We start from the raw sequence: 20,677 nt of genomic DNA, 5'->3' as shown, positions 1-20,677 counted from the left end.
AATAGTAGAACTCATGGGTCCTATCATTTCATTTTGTAACATATCAATTACATTCTGTTTACTCCCTTTGTTAACTCCATCCAGGAAAAAGTATCCTAGAAATTGACCAATTCCATTCATTCACAAATCCAAACTTCCATTCAAAGTCCTGTGTTTTATTTGCTGTTCTGGCTCCTGCCATCCATCCCACCTAACAGGTTTCCCTGGTGGTCCAAGATCTTGGCCAAACCTGCTGCTGCAAAGCAAACATATACATTAGACCGCCAGGCTCTGCAGGCAGTATGACTCAGCACAGCAGACAGAGTTATAATTACACTTTCAGTCGTGAATTAATGTCAGATATGCAGCTCTGAACTAGGCTACCAGACACGTGTAATTATCTGTGAGAGAGAGGCCATGGTGGCACTGTAGCTCATCTCCCTTAGTCTCCGACACCGTCACCCACTCAAAACCACAGATCAGTTTTAACATTGATCAGGGGTACAATAAAACGATATGGTGTGAGTGAGTATAAATTCCTCAAGCAGCTGCCAAGTCCTCTTTTTAATTGTTCCACTCCTTTTCTATCTCACACTTTATTGGGAAAGGGTCAGACAGGAACTAGGCACAGACATTTCKTAGCTGTCAATCACACATCTAGTCTATCCCCCATCCCTGTTCAGCCTTGTCAATCACTGAGGGGTGCAGATGGGACCTCTGTCACTCATAGGGGCAACTGTTTGAACCTCTCACTGGCTGGAAACTTTCCAAAAGGACATGTCTCCTGTGTAAACTTGCCCCAATGTTTCTGCAGTCCTGACCTGGGGAATTCCACAGAAAAAACAATATGCACCTTTGACTGGGGAAAATGGCTATCCACATCTTTCTTTTGTGTGAACTCTCACTACAGGGAGAACTACAAGAAATACACATGGCACAAAGTGACAGACTAATCTCAGATGGTTAACGGAAGCATTCTGCCAATCTGATCTTTACCTGAGAAAATTGTACTCGGGGAGACTGCTCCTCATATCTAAGAAAGAAGGGCTTCAATCTACTCTATCATAAAGGGCCAGCCGCTAGTGAGTGTACTGTAAATTAGGCAGATAATGATGAGTGGTAGCCCATATTGCCTTGAGTTGAGTTCATTTAACTTGGTATTTCATCGTGCACAGCACATTAAAAGGAGTCTGAGGCACAGGTCGTATCCTGAAGTTCACCTTACATGGCTACCATAGATTGGGGTGGCAGGTAACCTAGTGGTTAGAGCAGTGGGTCAATAAATGAAAGGTTGCTGAATCAAATCCCAGAGTGAACAAGGTAAAAATCTTTTTTGCCCCTGAATAAGGCAGTTAACTCACTGTGTCCCAGGAGGATGACATTGTAAATAAGAATTTGTTCTTAACTGACTTGCCTAGTTAAATAAAGATATATATACACTGCTCAAAAAAATAAAGGGAACACTTAAACAACACAATGTAACTCCAAGTCAATCACACTTCTGTGAAATCAAACTGTCCAAGCTTAGAAGCAACAACTGATTGACAATACATTTCACATGCTGTTGTGCAAATGGAATAGACAAAAGGTGGAAATTATAGGCAATTAGCAAGACACCCCCAATAAAGGAGTGATTCTGCAGGTGGTGGTGACCACAGACCACTTCTCAGTTCCTATGCTTCCTGGCTGATGTTTTGGTCACTTTTGAATGCTGGCGGTGCTCTCACTCTAGTGGTAGCATGAGACGGAGTCTACAACCCACACAAGTGGCTCAGGTAGTGCAGCTCATCCAGGATGGCACATCAATGCGAGCTGTGGCAAGAAGGTTTGCTGTGTCTGTCAGCGTAGTGTCCAGAGCATGGAGGCGCTACCAGGAGACAGGCCAGTACATCAGGAGACGTGGAGGAGGCCGTAGGAGGGCAACAACCCAGCAACAGGACCGCTACCTCCGCCTTTGAGCAGTAGGAGCACTGCCAGAGCCCTGCAAAATGACCTCCAGCAGGCCACAAATGTGCATGTGTCTGCTCAAACGGTCAGAAACAAGACTCCATGAGGGTGGTATGAGGGCCCGACGTCCACAGGTGGGGTTGTGCTTACAGCCCAACACCGTGCAGCATGTTTGGCATTTGCCAGAGAACACCAACATTGGCAAATTCGCCACTGGCGCCCTGTGCTCTTCACAGATGAAAGCAGGTTCACACTGAGCACATGTGACAGACGTGACAGAGTCTGGAGACGCCGTGGAGAACATTCTGCTGCCTGCAACATCCCTCCAGCATGACCGGTTGGCGGTGGGTCAGTCATGTGTGGGGTGGCATTTCTTTGTGGGGCCGCACAGCCCTCCACGTGCTCGCCAGAGGTAGCCTGACTGCCATTAGGTACCGAGATGAGATCCTCAGAGTCCTTGTGAGCGATATGCTGACACATGCACATTTGTGGCCTGCTGGAGGTCATTTTGCAGGGCTCTGGCAGTGCTCCTACTGCTCAAGGGGATAGCGGTCCTGTTGCTGGGTTGTTGCCCTCCTACGGCCTCCTCCACGTCTCCTGATGTACTGGCCTGCTCTCCTGGTAGCGCCTCCATGCTCTGGACACTACGCTGACAGACACAGCAAACCTTCTTGCCACAGCTCGCATTGATGTGCCATCCTGGATGAGCTGCACTACCTGAGCCACTTGTGTGGGTTGTAGACTCCGTCTCATGCTACCACTAGAGTGAGAGCATCGCCAGCATTCAAAAGTGACCAAAACATCAGCCAGGAAGCATAGGAACTGAGAAGTGGTCTGTGGTCACCACCACTGCAGAATCACTCCTTTATTGGGGGTGTTCTGCTAATTGCCTATAATTTCCCCCTTTTGTCTATCCATTTGCACAACAGCATGTGAAATGTATTGTCAATCAGTGTTGCTTCCTAAGTGGACAGTTTGATTTCACAGAAGTGTGATTGACTTGGAGTTACATTGTGTTGTTTAAGTGTTCCCTTTATTTTTTTGAGCAGTGTATATATATAAACATCCTGGTATCACAGATTCATTCAGTATTTTCATAACATTGGCTGCTCGTGCAATCTCATAAAAGACAATTACCAGGGGAGATAACATGAAAATGTGGAACTTCAAACTGTAGGGAGATATGGCTGGAAAAACAGGTGATGGAGACAGACATAATTCCTCCCTTATCCCTCTGCTCTCCCCACGCTGGCAAGGTCACTCCAGCGTTCCAAGCGCAGAAAACCCTGTTTCCAAAGGGTCAGTTGTGAAATTCTTCCCTGTGTGGAATCTGAAGGCTGATGCCGTACCAAACACTCACAGCCGAAGCCCCAGGGGTAGATGGGAAAAGCAGTTATGCTCCATTAAAACTCCATGCTCTTGATGGCCACTCAGGCCTGTCTTTCTCTCTGAGGACAGACGGCAATCAGAGAAGTTGACTGCAGGTGCTCCATCAACTCCTTTACTACCACATGGCCTCTAGCCTGGGTTGGGTAGGCTACCAGTACCTGACTGCAAAAACAGTCGGGGGGGGGGGGGAACAGGCCTCTGTGGTCTCCAATAGAACATTGTCTATATTATTTTCCCTTATCCCCTTCTGAAATAGAGATGGAAGTCAAAAGGTACCGCTGTGCATTACTACTAACCTCTGTTTGGCTTTGTAACCCCCTTATCCCATACCCACAAACCATACCTATCACACATACACACAAACAAAGACACAAACTCTTAAAAACGCATGGCTTAATTTTACCCTCCAGGGGGAAAAGTGTGGTTGGTTAGAGCGATTTGCATGAGAGATCCTGTTATGAAGCCCAGTTCAGTATATGACCCAGACTGGATGGACTGTGTTCCCTGGTCTTTATACACCAACCAGCTCACAGTAGATTGACCACTCCGATCAATGGATTTCACCTCAGCTTGAACGGAAAGCATATCGTTATATTTGTCTTTAACTGAGGTCAAATATTTGCTATGGTTATGGGGCAGCATTTATTACATTTTCCTGTGAGGGGAATCTGACCAGCATGCGCCTCTGTTCCAATAATACTACGGATCCCTGAAATAACTGTAAAGCGAAGACCTGTAGTTTATTTACTTGGTAAATATTTGTTAATTTTTTCAATTTGAGCTCTAAGGTTCTTGCAAATTGAGTATTTGACAAAGCATAATACTGTTGTAGGATCTTAATTTGATCACTCTTGTTGCTGAGAATTTTCCTGCACTGCAGAGAATGCAGATGAGCTTTGCAATTTACATAGATTCACAAAAAATATTAATAGTATTGCACTTTTAATGTAACCTAGTTTTGCCCAGCTAACTAATGGCCTAACCACCGATCAAGCAACATTATGGACTAAACATTCAAATCTTGTAGATGCAGCGTTATTTTGCTGTGACAATATAGGTCAAATTAAGATCCTACACCTGTACAGAAGCACTTTTGTCTCATGATTTGTGGTTTAAGTTAGTTTTTGTAGAACCGCACTGTGCTTTCTATCTTCTCATAGTTATACGAGAAAAATGACATGATCATTAAGGCTACACTTTTACATGATTTCCATCAGAGATCCATTCCAGATACTGAAACATGGTATAGTACTTTGAGTTTTAAATGAAAATATGAGATAGTTACAAAACTGAAATGGTTGTTATATGGTAGGCCTAGTTTACATGTACATTCAAAAACCTTTCCAATAACAGTAGATGTCTAAATGTGTGCTGTGTTAATTAACACAGGTCAGGCAAGGTTTCCATAAAGAAGTCTTAAACACTCCCACTGGGCACACAGTGGTTGAATCAACGTTGTTTCCACGTCATTTCAATGAAGGATGATGTTATTCTCCGCTCCTCCTTACAGCAGGAAGTTTTACTCTACCTGGTGGCATACTGGTTTCAGACATTCAATGAAGGGTGATGTTATTCTCCGCTCCTCCTTACAGCAGGAAGTTTTACTCTACCTGGTGGCATACTGGTTTCAGACATAGACTCTATATTGAGGAAGTAGGGAGGAGATAAGATTSWSWYWTTTYWMAWMYYCWSARAAARWKYWCAMWWWTWWTWYWMAWWTWKMRSAGAAATTTKMATGTTTTATTAAAAGTGCCAAAATCCTTACATTAGTTATATTACAATGTGTAAATGTTAACCACGAGAACTTTGCATTGTACACACTGCAAAACACACAATAATCATAGATGGCGCCGACAGACATGGCAGCTCTGCTTCTGGCGCCAAAGCAATTTCGCAGTATTTCGTTTTTTTGTGTCATTTCTTTCATTCATTCATTTTTAATTTTTTTTTTTTTTTTAAATACAATCATTTCGCTACACCTGCAATAACATCTGCTAACTATGTGTATGTGACCAATAAAATGTGATTTACACAGAAGGTAACGTTTCACAGTTCCAATATTAGTGAATAAAGGTTGACTGCCACCTAGTGGTCAAAAACAAGCTATCCCAAAAGACAGAGGACCCTCTCCATTTTGCCTGTACTCAATATGGTAAAAGTTCTTAATGCTATACAGACAGAATAAAAATGAATGATGTACGAATTCACAGTACAGTTAAATAMGATTTTCACTTAAGCATAYARGCTGTGGAAAAATGAGTCAACAACATTAAGTTCCAACTGTCATATTTACAAGTGTGATATCCCCATTGTTATCTTTGGCGGTGTTCTTTTTGTCCTTAAGAATCTTGGACATGAGCTTCTCATAGAACCATTGAATATCCTGTGTGTCCTCCGGCCACTGCAGGTAATCCCTCTTCTGGGCAAAGGTCCTAATGCCTTCATGTTTCATCAGTCTGTAATGGGGGACATTCCCSACAACCACCATGATGAGAACATCTCTGAGCTCCTCCAGCATCCTGCTCTGAGCCAGGGTAAAGGCCTCCAGGCACCAGCCGTCCTTGAGGAACTCTTTAGACACGATACAAACDGTCTTCCTGCTCCCCCATATGGCGTCCCTGATATTGAACAGGTGATCTTCACCTGGGATGAAGTCTCTGACCTCGAAGCAGCAGCGGAGGACGTTTCGCTCTGCGAACTGAGAGTCTAGTCTGTTCAACAGGGCGGTTTCTACCCACTTGTAGTCGTTGTTGCTGAAGCATAAGTAAGCGTCGTACCGAGGCCCACCAGCAGAAGGATCCCTCCTAGGGCCCTCAAGGATCCTGGCGGTCACCTTTTTGTAAACTTTGAAGAGGAATCCACGGAGACGAGCGAAAACGATTGTTCCGACCATGATCAGGATGATGAGCGCTGTGCAGCCGATGAAGAGCGAGAGCCTCAGCTCCTGAACCAGCCTCTCGTCATCCTCCTCACACGATATGACTGAGCTGTAATTCAACAGGCTGATGCCATGGAGATCTGAAGGAAACTCACAGCTGAATTCATTCACGCCAGGGTCAGGAAAAGTCACGTTAGTCCCTTTCAGCCACGTCAGAAAGTCCTCCAKACCGCAGTCACAGTGGAATTGATTCCTATACAGGTTGATCCAGCTGAGAGAATGGAAAGCTTCTGGGTCAGGAGAGGCCAGGAAATTGTAAGAGAGGTCAACTGTTTTGAGACTCTCTGGGAAAATGTCTGCTTTGAGGTATGTGAGTGAGTTGAAGTGAAGATCCATCTCTTCCAGAGAGATGAGGCCTTTAAATATACCATCTGGGAGAGCCTGCAGGGAGTTAAAGCTTAAATCCAGACTTAAAAGCTTGCCAAGATTTTCAAATACATGCATACACTCTCCCCGTGCCCATATCATCTGCAAGGCGATGTTCCTTAGCTCAAGCAGCTTCAGAGAGTTCACAGCTGGCACTGAAATATTATTGTTAAGGGTGCACCACTTTATGAAGTTGTTACCATACCAGAGAAACTCAATGTGCATTAATTTAGTTAAAACTGTGTATACATCCTCTAAATTAGTTAACCTGTTGTTTTGAACATTAAGTATGATCGTATTATTAGCAAAGACAGAGAGGCCCTCTAAGGACGTAATCTTATTATCAGCCAAACGAAGAAGTTGGATGTTTGGTAGTGGTGCAAGGGAACCATATGTACCTAGTTCCCGAATAGAGTTTCCTGTAAGATCCAGAACTTGTAGGTTTGGAAGTCCTTTAAATGCTTGATATCCCAATGCACCAATATGGTTGTAAGATAAATCAAGTTCTAAAATATTGGGTAGATTGTCAAACGTGTAAGAATAGATTTCCCCTATAAGATTGTGTGACAGGTTGAGCTTTTGTACATTTTGAAGACCAAAAAACGCCTCCCTGTCAATCTGGTTAATTTTGTTTTGGGCTATTGTTATGTACTCTACCTCTCTCAGCGGACTGAATACTGCATATTGCAATGTAAATATAAAGCATTTGGACAAATCTAGAATCTTGACACTACTATTCTTGAGGCCCTCAAATGTTTGCCTGTCTGGGTCTTTCACGTTGCTGAAACCAAATGATTTCCCCATGGTGCTGTGTTCCAGAATAAGATGGTGGATTTTGGTCCCTYGGATTGCATTGAAAAACAGTTTTGCCTTGTCCACATCGAATCCATTGGAAGATAAGTCAAGTGTCTCCATGGACATGTTCCGAAAAGGATTTCCGCATCGTTTCCAGTCAAAGCCATACTGAGTCATGCTATATAGATAGAGGCTGCTCAACTTGAGGAGCCGAAAGTGTTTGCCTTGAAAGCCAATCAAATCTTCCTCACATATGCTTTCCATCCGGTTTAGGGAAACGTTTAGCTCWTGGAAATCTGTAATGTTCACAAAGAACAGAGCAGGCTGGATTCTTTTCACCTGGTTACCATACAGATCTAGTGTTTCCAAGGAAACCAGGGGCCTGAGATAGTCACCCTGTAAAATAGATTCAGTCAGGTCACACCTATATAGAGAGAGAGCTCTCAGGTTGGACAGTCCCACAAACGCATCTGGCTCAATTTGTAAACCTGTGTTATACCCTAAATAAAGCACTGCCAAGTTATCCAGCCTTTGAAAGGTGTTAGTTCTTATAATAAGCCCATTGACTCGTTGCCAACTGAGATCCAGTTCMTTTAACCTTTCAAGCCCAGAGAAGGATGTCTCATTGATCTCACTGATGTAGTTATCCCTCATATACAAAATGGTAATGTATGGAGGCAGCGCAGGGACCTGATATAGAGACTGGCTGGTGCAAGCTGCTATAGAGCCATATATTGGGCATTTTGGGGTGCATTTCATCACCTGCAGGTATTCTCCAAAGATAGCCAGCAGTATAAGGTTCCTCATCATCCCCCTGGCAAAAAGTAGAAAATAATGCAAATTATTTAAAATTATTGTTATTCCATCACAGGGCTACAGTACATCAATTCATTGGATGTACAGTACCAGTCAAAAGTTTGGACACACCTACTCATTCAAGGGTTTTTTCTTTATTTTTACTATTTTCTACATTGTAGAATAATAGTGAAGATATCAAAACTATGAAATAACACACATGGAATCATGTAAACTCAGCAAAAAAAGAAACGTCCCTTTTTCAGGACCATCTTTCAAAGACAATCCAAATAACTTCACAGATCTTCATTGTAAAGGGTTTAAACACTGTTCCCCATGCTTGTTCAGTGAACCATAAACAATTAATGAACATGCACATGTGGAACGGTTGTTAAGACACTAACAGCTTACAGACAGTAGGAAATTAAGGTCCACACTTATGAAAACTTAGGACACTAAAGTTGCCTTTCTACTGACTCTGTAAAACACCAAAAGAAAGATGCMCAGGGTCCCTGCTCATCTGCGTGAACGTGCCTTAGGCATGCTGCAAGGAGGCATGAGGACTGCAGATGTGGCCAGGGCAATAAATTGCAATGTCCGTACTGTGAGACGCCTAAGACAGCGCTACAGGGAGACAGGACGGACAGCTGATCGTTCTCGCAGTGGCAGACAACATATAACAACATCTGCACAGGATCGGTACATCCGAACATCACACCTGCGGGACAGGTACAGGATGGCAACAACAACTGCCCGAGTTATACCAGGAACGCACAATCCCTCCATCAGTGCTCAGACTGTTCGCAATAGGCTGAGAGAGGAGGACTGAGGGCTTGTAGGCCTGTTGTAATGCAGGTCCTCACCAGACATCCCTGGCAACAATGTCACCTATGGGCACAAACCCCCCGTCGCTGGACCAGACAGGACTGGCAAAAAATGCTCTTCACTGACGAGTCTCGGTTTTGTCTCACCAGGGGTGATGGTCAGATTCGCGTTTATCGTCGACGGAATGAGCGTTACCCGAGCCCTGTACACTGAAGCAGGATCAATTTGGAGGTGGAGGGTCCGTCATGGTCTGGGGCGGTGTGTCACAGCATCATCGGACTGAGCTTGTTGTCATTGCAGGCAATCTAACGCTGTGCGTTACAGGGAAGACATCCTCCTCCCTCATGTGGTACCTTCCTGCTCGCTCATCCTGACATGACCTCCAGCATGAAGCCATCAGCCATACTGCTCGTTCTGTGCGTGATTTCCTGCAAGACAGGAATGTCAGTGTTCTGCCATGGCCAGCGAAGAGCTCAGATCTCAATCCCGTTGAGCACATCTGGGACCTGTTGGATCGGAGGGTGAGGGCTAGGGCTATTGCCCCCAGAAATGTCCGGAAACTTGCAGGTGCCTTGGTGGAACAGTGGGGTAACATCTCAGAGCAAGAACTGGCAAATCTTGTGCAGTCCATGAGGAGGAGATGCACTGTAGTACTTAATGCAGCTGGTGGCCACACTAGATACTGACTGTTACTTTTGACTTTGACCCCCCCTTTGTTAAGGGACACATTATTCAATTTCTGCAGTCACATCTCTGTGGAACTTGTTCAGTTTATGTCCCAGTTGTTGAATCTTGTTATGTTCATACAAATATTTACACATGTTAAGTTTGCTGAAAATAAACGCAGTTGACAGTGAGAGGACGTTTCTTTTTTTGCTGAGTTTACAGTATTACAGTAACCAATAAAGTGTTCAACAAATCAAAATATATTTTTGATTCTTCAAAGTAGCCACCCTTTGCCTTGATAACAGCTTTGTACCCCTAGGCATTCTCTCAACCAGCTTCAGCTGGAGTATGTTTCCAACAGTCTGAAGAGTTCCCACATATGCTGAGCACTTGTTGGCTGCTTTTCCTTCACTCTGCGATCCAAGTCATTCCAAACTATCTCAAATATGTTGAGGTTGGTGATTGTGGTGGCTAGGTCATCTGATGCAGCAGATCAGCGAGCCGGCACTCCTCTACTCTCTTCTGGTCAAATAGCCCTTACACAGCCTGGAGATGTGTTTAGGGTCATTGGCCTGTTGAAATACAAATGATAGTCCCACTAAGCGCAAACCAAAATTCTAAATAAATCACAGACAGTGTCACCAAGCAGAGCACCCCTACATCCACACCTCCTCTTCCATGCTTCACGTGGGAACCACACATGCAGAGATCATCCATTCACCTACTCCGCGTCTCAGAAAGATACAGCGGTTGGATAAAAAAATCTCAATTTGGACTCATCAGACCAAAGGACAGATTTCACCGGTCTAATGTCCATTGCTCTTGATTCTTGGCACAAGCAGGTTCTTCTTCTTATTGGTGTCCTAGTAGTGTTTCTTTGCAGCAATTCAACCATGAAGGCCTACTTCACACAGTCTCCTCTGAACAGTTGATGTTGATATGTGTCTGTTACTTCAACTCTGTGAAGCATTTATTTGGGCTGCAATTTCTGAGGCTGGTAACTCTCATGAACTTATCCTCTGCAGAGAGGTAACTCTGGTCTTCCTTTCCTGTGGCGGTCCTCATGAGAGCCGTTTCATCATAGCCTTGATGGTTTTTGCGCTGCACTCAAAGAATTGACTGAACTTCATGTCTTAAAGTAATGAGGGACTGTCGTTTCTCTTTGCTTATTTGAGCTGTTCTTTCCATAATAGGGACTTGGTATTTGACCAAATAGGGCTATCTTCTGTATACCACCCCTACCTTGTCACAACACAACTGATTGGCTCAAACGCATTAAAGAAAGAAATTCAACAAATTAACTTACAAGGCACACCTGTTAATTGAAATGCATTCCAGGTGACTACCTCATGAAGCTGGTTGAGAGAATGCCAAGAGTGTGCAAAGCTGTCATCAAGGCAAAGGGTGGCTACTTTGGAAAATCTCAAATATATTTTTATTTGATTAACACTTTTTTGGTTACTACATGACTCCATATGTGTTATTTCATAGTTTTGATGTCTTCACTATTATTTTACAATGTATAAAATAGTTTAAAAATATTTTTAAAAAAATGGAATGAGTACGTGTGTCCAACCTTTGACTGGTACTGTATCTCTCAGACTTGGAGTCCCCTTCAGGTGAGACATCCTTGGCTATAGAGAATTCACATGTATCTGTCTGTTTACACTGAAAGGTCCATAGTCCATTGGTTCTGTCCCAACCTGATAATGAAAATCCCATATTTATGTGCTGAGTAACATTCTTACTCTAGTCTGTAGTCACAATGCTCACAAAGGGCTGTTTGTTTTATATGAATGAATCACTTCTATCCTCAAGTGTGTACACCAATCCCACTGTGCGGGTTGAATCAATAATGTTGTTTCCATGTCATTTCAACCAAAAGAATCAATGTGATGACATCGAATCTACTTGGAAAACTGATTGGATTTGCAAAAAGCCATCAATGTAAGAGCATTTTATATTTTTTTAACTCAACTTAACCTAAATCCAATGACATGGTGATATTTTTCACTCAACCAAATGTAAATGAAAAATGACGTTGAACTGATGTCTGTACCCAGTGGGATGAGATTTTGGGCAATTTAATTAGGGCCTCAATTTATTTGATGTGGCAGAAACTCTTATATGTAAGCAGAAGGGTGTATCCTGACACTATTTAGGTAAACAGCTGAGCAGTGGTGTAAAGTACTTAAGTTTTTGGGGGTATCTGTGATTTACTTTACTATTTAATAATAATGTACTTTTTACTCCATACATTTTTCTCTGACACCAAAAAGTACTTGTTACATTTTGACAGGAAAATGGTCCAATTCAAAACACTTATCAAGAGAACATCCGTGGTCATCCCTACTGCCTCTGATCTGGCGGACTCACTAAACACACGCTTCGTTTATAAATTATGTCTGAGGGTTGGAGTGTGCCCTGGCTATCTGTCGATTAAAATTGTTTTTTTTAAATGGTGCCTTCTGGTTTTCTTAATATAAGGAATTTTAAATGGTTTATACTTTTACTTTTGATACTTAAGTATATTTTAAACCAAATACTTTTAGACTTCTACTCAAGTAATATTTTACTGGGTGACTCAGTTTTACTTGAGTCATTTTATATTAACATATCTTTACTTTTACTCAAGTATGACAATTGAGTACTTCTTCCACCACTGCAGCTGAGTGATGGGGCTCGAGAAATGTAACCATTGATGGAACAAGGACTGACCATCTAATGGAACAAGGACTGATCATCTGAGAGATTTGAAGCTATACAGTGTTAGTTTACAATTACATTGTCTGCAAACAATTGAGTTAAACAAGCTTACATGTTGGGTTATGATAGGGTTAGTTAGACATAAGCTCGTGAGGCATGTATTCATTATATTTTTCAAGAATCAGAAAATGGATGTTGGYCTACCWATYCCAGATTCCCCCTTTAAATGTACTTCTCTAGAGGCTGCAATTCTGGGACATTTTATAAAGTTGCCATCCAAAGAACTGTGAGGTGTTAATAGACTCCAAGATGACAGCAATTGTTCAAGTCTGGTGCGTCAATGCGTAAAGTTGTCTTTGCAATGTAACCATTCACGTCTATAATTTACGGTCTAATTTGTTATAGTCGACATACGACCCCCAAAACAATAGTCTGGGTACCAGTCTTTTTAGCGAACATTCCACAATTGACACTTGTGTTGGCACAGGAGTAGTAAGGAGTGGAACGTTATCTAAAAGTCCGGGTAATAGCTGAACTGAGACTGCAACCAGGCTACCATTTTTCTCTTCTTCTGATATCTATCAACTWTTGGACGACACAATAATGCAATTATTAAAGTAGGCCTAAACAGTARGTTAAAGGTAAAAGTTGTAACTTACCTGAAGTCATGCGCGCGCTGATAACCCAAATATGCGTCGAGCTGGTGAGTATGTTTATGGGATAGGTTACACCCCCTCAGATAAGTCAAGCACTGAGCGAGTTCATTTAGAATGGCCCGGTGCCCCGTGTAGGTGGAGATTTTTTTTATTTTTTTACGACCAATGAACGAATCCCTCTACTGTTTTTCATAAATTCTTTCCCAGGAACGGGGAGGATMTAACTGCTGACATCATCTCTCAGGCCTCCCCCGCTATACTGCCACCTACTGATGGGAATAGTTTATAGACATCATCTCTCAGGCCCATAATCTCTCAGGCCCCTCTCCAATGCCAGGGACCTCATTTATACATTTACATTACATTTAAGTCATTTAGCAGACGCTCTTATCCAGAGCGACTTACAAATTGGAAAGTTCATACATATTCATCCTGGTCCCACCGTGGGGAATGAACCCACAACCCTGGCGTTGCAAGCGCCATGCTCTACCAACTGAGCCACACGGGACCACAACGTTGTTTAGGCACAAAACGTTGTTTAGGCACAAAATCTTCGCAAAAGTTGGAGATTGTAAAAACTGAACTTGATGTGAGAATGTGTTTATCCTCCCGCAATCTTTCGACCATGCATATGCACAGTCTCTAGTGGTTGAACTATTTCATTGCAGGAAGGCAAACGTAGCCTATTAGTAGCCTTGTGCAAATGGGGAATATATGATGTCACTTAATCATAACAAAAGAACAGGTAGCTAAATATAATAACAAGACCCAATCATTTGCAGTTAGTGAGAAGAGTGAAAATCTATTTATTTTATGGTTGTATTTAACAAATAATTTGAAATAGACATCTATTTCCTATGATGTATYTCATTTCCATCATCATTGCAGAATAAATTCCTCACCTTTACTGACTGTGATGGTTTCATATTAGCTAAATAACCTACAACAAATTAGGAAGACCATTCGTCCCATCTCTCATTTAATTGGACCCACTTCACAGTAGKAAATTGATAAGCTATTTCAAGTATTTTGCTCTATTTGACCCGATCCGAAGCGCAGTTAATGGTAGAGCAGATGGTTCACCTTTTCCATTGACGTTTGAAGGCTACGTCTGAATACTATAATGTCACATTTCTCGAGTAGACAATATTTCATTTATAAACATAGATAAATATAATACATAATACATACAGTGAATTCAGAAAGTATTCAGACCCCTTCCCTTTTTCCACATTTTGTTACGTTACAGCCTTATTCTAAAATGGATTAAGTTATTTTCCCCCCCTCATCAATCTACACACAATATCCCATAATGATAAAGCTTTTTAGAAATGTTTGCAAAGTAATAAAAAAACAAAAACAGAAATACCTTATTTACATAAGTATTCAGACCCTTTGCTATGTGTTGTATAGCACACTGTATTACTTATACAACTAATATAAGGACAGGACATGAGACGGGAGTAGAAATTAACGTGGGCATTGTTTAATGCGTTTCACAGGAAGAACATTCCAAGCATTTCAATGTAGGTAAGCAAGAGGGGGTTACAGGTGCCCTAAAGGGACAAAACTAGAATATCAATACCCAACATATTCCTCCCCCTTCACTTTTGATGACTCATAAGGAAAAAGTAAATATTCAATGTTTTGCCTATTGTTTTCTTTTTAACAGAAATTCTCTGAATGTAAATAAATGAACTTTTCAGAATAACCTTTTATGAACTAGGGAAAGAGGGTAGACTGCCTCAGTTCCCAGACTTAACCCTGGGGTGTATTCTGCCCCAATGTCGGAGGTTAGTCTGAACTAAATAGTCAACCTGTCAGGAGGTCGTCTTTCTCTTGCAGGGTAATGACGACGTACAGGTGAGTCTACAGTCACATTGTCTCTGAGTCTGAGTGGTGATGGTGTATGCCCAGACTGGGGTGCAACAGTACCCTGAGTAGGCACTCTGGCTGGTTCAGGTGAGTCTGGAGCACGTTCCACATTTGTATGTTGCTGCAGTGGATGTTCAGGTGATGGCTCGTAGTCATGGTAGGTCTCCAGTAGCTGATCTTGGTTTGTCACTTGACAGGAGTCATCTCTGAGGTTGGTTCCTGGCAACAGTTGATCCACGTGTCTCCTCCAGATGATGTTTTCCGGTGTGTGAACTGTGTAGGACACAGACCCTGTTTGTGCAACCACTGTGGCTGGTATCCACTTTGGACCTTTGCAGTAGTTCCGAGCAAGAACTCTCTCTCCAACTATGAAGCTTCTGTCTTTTGCTTTGCTCCGTCTCTCTGCCTGTGCTCTCAGTTGTTTCTGTACAACCTGTTTAGTCTTTGGAGGTCTCAGGAGGTCGAGTCGCATGCGAAGCTGTCTGTGTTTCTGTAGGTTAACAGGAAGGTGTTTTAGGCGCATATTGAGGGAGCCCTTCCCTTGTGATGTTTTTAAAGCTTGCGTCATCGTTTCGACAAACCGTTCAGCAAGGCCGGGTGATACGGTGCTGACTTGATGTGCTGAATTCCATTTGCTTCCATGAATGACCGGAACTCTTCAGACACCAGTTGGGGGCCATTATCGCTAACGAGTTGCATTGGCAAGCCAAAGCGACTGAAGATTGACCGTAGCTCTTCGATGGTTCTCTCCGCTGAGGTGCTCWTCACTGTGACCTCAGGCCATTTGCTRTGTGCGTCAACTACAACTAAGAACATACGATCCTCCAGTGGGCCTGCATARTCTATGTGGACWTGCTGCCAAGGCTCCACTGSGAAGTCCCATGGGTGTAGTGGCGCTACACTCACAGGTCTGTCGCACCTGTGAGGCATGTATTAACCAAAACAGTGTTATTCTGTATATCACCCTTACCTGGTCACAACACAACTGATTGGCTCAAACGCATTAAGGAAAGAAATTCCACAAATGAACTTTTAACAAGGCACACCTGTTAATTGAAATGCATTCCAGGTGACTACCTGAGAGAATGCCAAAAGTGTGCAAAGCTGTCATCAAGGCAAAGGGTAGCTAATTTGGAAAATATAAAATATAAAATATATTTKTATTTGTTTAACACTTTTTTAGTTACTACATGATTCCATGTGTTATTTCATAGTTTTGATGTCTTCACTATTATTTTACAATGTAGAAAATAGTAAAAATAAAGAAAAAAAACYTGGAATGAGTACCTGTGTCCAAACTTTTGACTGGTACTGTATCTCTCAGACTTGGAGTGTGGTGGAAATTCTACCTTTAACTAATAATGAGGCAAAATCAATCAAGGTATTACTTTTATTAAAAATGTATTATAATAAGGTGGCTGGTCGCCCCAGCCACGCAGGTGAGAAGGAGTGAGAGCCTCCTGTACAAAGATTACAGGAGCTTTTATATAGTCAAGCTACCCCATGCAAGCATCTGCAAAACATGTGACCCTATGTATGTATGTGTGTGTGAGGGGAGATAACTGGGTGAAAAGGTTGCCTCAGTCTGTCGCAACTGAGTGAGGACAACAGGGGCCAGAATGACAGGAAGTCACTCCAGACATACTTCCTCTAACAGTTGCTCAACGGATCCCCCAAGTTGGGCAAGCAAGCGCCTTTTACTTTCCGCCCAGATGATGTATGGCCATACTCGTCTCACACACACACACAAAACATGAATCTTTCCCCCAGAAACAGGCTCCAAACAAACAGAACAACAGCTCTATCACTGGTGTGCAGAATATAACACTTTGCCCTGTCTCCAGTTAAGCTAAGAGGAACCAGTTCATTTCTGTCTTTGGCTGAGTGCCTGGACATCATGGGTCATTCTACACACACAAACAATYAGRACAGGCCTCTATTAATGCGCACACACACTTTCCTATCCTATATGAGTTTGTCATATAAACTAACCCAATGCCTAGGCTTAAAGACATGTTTTAGTACACAAGCATCAGTAAGGTTTAACTTCAAAATGCCCTCACATTCCCCCCCTTAAGAAACCAAGTTTCTTATAAAACCTTCAGTTAAACCCTTACAGCGTTAAAATATATATATTTTTAACAATAAAATGAAAAGAATTAAAGAAAAAGAGATAAAAACCTCTTCTGGTGTTAGGCACTGCCATACATGGTAAATAACCTCCATTGGGTTACTGAGTTTAATCCCTTTTTCTGCCATCAGCACAGTCTTCTCCACATCAAATAATATGTAGGAAATGACAATTGACTCGTGGACCACGTCTTCCCTTTAAAACACCATCTGCAGTTACCCCTCTTAAGACAATGTTTACAAATCAGATCAATTTGGGCACTGTGCTCAAGGTTTGGATCAATATCATAAAACATTTATTTTAGTAATAGATATAGGTTGTTGGATTCTGGGTAAACTTTTAACATGGCTATACTAGAGACATGATAGATCAGAAGTAATACTATAGTATCTGAGGGGTGATAGTGGTTGTGGTTGTTACATCAGAGTTAATGGTTATCTGTAGGAGACAGATGGCTTTGGAATGTGATGGCTGGACGGGAGGAAGTCACAGGAGTGCTATAGGTGATACAGGTGAAGAGCTTTGGATTAGGCATCAAGGTGGTTGAGGTCAGGTCAGGTCACCTTAAGGGAGACAGAACGGTTTATTACTCTATCACTTCGTCTTCCTGTCGAACCATAAAATATGTAAGGATTGGAGAGAAGGTGGAGTGTCTAAATTGGAGTAATATATATATATATATATATATATACATATACATACATACATACATACACACACACGTGGTGGTGGAAACATGTGATGACTGAATGAAGCTGTAGCGACCCTTTGGGAAGAATTAAACTTGGTTAAGCGTCAAGTTATTTACTCTGAAAATAAGAACCTAACAAGGTCAAATAGATTAGGATCAGTTTCACTCTCAGGATCAGAGTTCACCCTCTCCATTCACCAGGGCATGCTGAGAATAGTGTCAACAACTTTAGTACACAACTTCTTTACCCATGTCACAATTAGCTTAACATCAATTGAAACAATCAATCCATAATACATTAATTGCTTCACTCATACAGTTATCAACATACTAAGAACATACTCAAATCAATTGGCCAGTTTTCAAAAAAATCATTCAGTTTCCAAATCATAATCAAAACCCAATTAATTATCCAACCCAAAATTAGAATGAAATATGCTTCAGTGATTCACATTTGTCCCAGTACTTTAAGTTAAAAGCCCTCAATTTAGCACACATTGACACTGGGAGAATGTAATTTATATTAACATACAGTATAATTACCCATAATTATAGTATTCACTTTCTGATCATGGTTATAATCACAGATCAGTATCCCAATGCATTCTTAATCTAAATGACTATACATTTAGCAGTGTGTAGACCTCTACAATCAACTTGATACCCCAAATTAAAGACAAGCCTAAATCAATTCTGGGCACAGTGGACCAATTCTGGGCACATACCCCCCTTCAGGCACTCAATCTTCTGGCGTCTCTTCATAGCCTTCATAGTTCAAGTGGATGGCCCATGTAACATCCCAATTTCAATGTCTCACCTGGGCCGCCCCCACCTTTACCACCCATTTATATCTTGACCATTTGCCAACCAGCATACCAGCAACATGAGAGAAGTTTTGGAACGGATCTCTCTCCATGCGTACTCCACGTGGACTCCTGTCCCACTCCTGAGAGAAAAAGCATGAGAGAAAAGCAATTGATAGCTTTGATAGGATGCTGTACAATGGTAGCTGGCTCGGACTCAGGTCTCGCGGTAGATGTGGTTTGGACAGGGCCGGATTGAACGCCTTTGTCGCTCTTCTTCAGCTGGTTAGAGGGGGTTTTGAGGTTCACACCGTTCTCGTGGTCAAATTATCCCCTCCATGCATTAAGTAACCGGCCGTAGTCACCCTCACGATAACCTCGAGAGGACAGATCCGAACAACAGTTTAGTTCAGTTCACTTCTGATTCAGGAAATCCAGACAAGCATCGACTATGACAAATTATTACTTTTACTAATTATTTTTAATACAAATCTCTAAAACACATGTCAAAGAGAATAACAACACATTTAGTTGAATTTTCTTTCTCCAAAGTGGCTTATACTCCCAATCACACTGTCAACTTCATCGCAGTGTCACAGGATCAGAAAGTTAGACCTCTAACCCATCGGGAGAATCCCAGCAATCCAGCAGACCCAATCTGGTAAGATTTGTATCGAAACAGAACAGAACTCCTTCAAGTATTACTCGATACACTCCTAAATATCACTGTTCCCCCATTTTGACTCACAATGTGAGTAACGTGTAAAAAACACACAAAAACACTACTGCTTAAAAATAAAACCATTTCAAATGACAAAATCAAATTAGAGTCACTACCCATAATAACTCCATAAAGGAAAAAAAAAATGTAGCCATACAGTCATAGGAAAATAGACTTAATACAGCCTACCTTTATTCAAAGGCAACGCCCTCTCCTTCTTCCCGTTGGTCCGAATCACAAATAGGGGTATGAACCATAAACTTCATCATAATGATCCACATCTTCCTTTTGTGTGAACTCTCACTACAGGGAGAACTACAAGAAATACACATGGCACAAAGTGACAGACTAATCTCAGATGGTTAACGGAAGCATTCTGCCAATCTGATCTTTACCTGAGAAAATTGTACTCGGGGAGACTGCTCCTCATATCTAAGAAAGAAGGGCTTCAATCTACTCTATCATAAAGGGCTAGCCGCTAGTGAGTGTACTGTAAATTAGGCAGAGAATGATGAGTGAGTGGTATGCCATATTGCCATGACTTGAGTAAATTTAACTTAGTATTTCATTGTGCACAGCACATTAAAAGGAGTCTGTGGCACAGCCGTATCCTGAAGTTCACCTTACATAGCTTATATAAACATCCTGGTATCACAGGTTCACTCAGTATTTTCATAACATTGGCTACTCCTGCAATCTTATAAGAAGCAATTACCAGAGGAGATAACTTGAATAATGTGGAACTTCAAACTGTTGGGGAGATATGGCTGGAAAAACAGGTGACGGAGACAAACATAATATCCTCCCTTATCCCTCTGTACTCTCCCCACGCTGGCAAGGTCACTCCAGCGTTCCAAGTGCAGAAAACACCTGTTTCCAAAGGGTCAGTTGTGAAATAGGTCCTCTCTTCCCTGTGTGGAATCTGAAGGCTGATATCGTACCAAACACTCACAGCCGGAGCCCCAGGGATAGATGGGAAAAGCAGTTATGCTCCATTAAAACTCCATGCTCTTGATGGCCACTCAGGCCTGTCTTTCTCTCTGAGGACAGACGGCAATCAGAGAAGTTGACTGTGCAGGTTCTCCATCAACTCCTTTACTACCACATGGCCTCTAGCCTGGGTTGGGTAGGCTACCAGTACCTGAAAACAGTCAACAAGTACAGAAAACGGGGGGGGGGGGGGGGGACAGGCCTCTGTGGTCTCCAATAGAACATTGTCTATATTATTTTCCCTTATCCCTTCTGAAATAGAGATGGAAGTCAAAGGTACCGCTGTGCATCACTACTAACCTCTGTTTTGCTTTCTAACCCCCTTATACCATACCCACCACACACAAACCATACCCATCACACATACACACAAACAAAGACACAAACCCTTAAAAACACATGGC

General features: G+C 42.2%; 1 protein-coding gene across 2 annotated transcripts; it reads right to left on the bottom strand.

The window, feature by feature from the left end:
* Positions 1 to 5,046: 5,046 nt before the first annotated feature.
* Positions 5,047 to 13,153, bottom strand: LOC112068708 (toll-like receptor 5). 2 transcript variants are annotated; one of them, XM_024135903.2, is made up of 2 exons: positions 13,066 to 13,153; positions 5,047 to 8,228 (listed from the first exon to the last, which is right to left on the bottom strand). In XM_024135903.2, exon 2 carries the CDS (start codon positions 8,222 to 8,224, stop codon positions 5,585 to 5,587), a length of 2,640 nt encoding a protein of 879 aa, XP_023991671.1. In that variant the 5' UTR covers positions 8,225 to 8,228; positions 13,066 to 13,153; the 3' UTR covers positions 5,047 to 5,584. The 2 variants fall into 2 exon arrangements, with proteins under 2 accessions (XP_023991671.1, XP_023991672.1); XM_024135904.2 differs by lacking the exon at positions 13,066 to 13,153 and adding an exon at positions 11,277 to 11,356.
* Positions 13,154 to 20,677: the final 7,524 nt, after the last annotated feature.

The sequence above is a fragment of the Salvelinus sp. IW2-2015 genome, unplaced genomic scaffold (genome assembly GCF_002910315.2).
Source record: "Salvelinus sp. IW2-2015 unplaced genomic scaffold, ASM291031v2 Un_scaffold655, whole genome shotgun sequence".
In the NCBI taxonomy this organism is placed as follows: Eukaryota; Metazoa; Chordata; class Actinopteri; order Salmoniformes; family Salmonidae; genus Salvelinus; species Salvelinus sp. IW2-2015.
The sequence above is the reverse complement of the archived record's forward strand: the minus strand, read 5'-3'. Positions and strand labels throughout refer to the sequence as shown.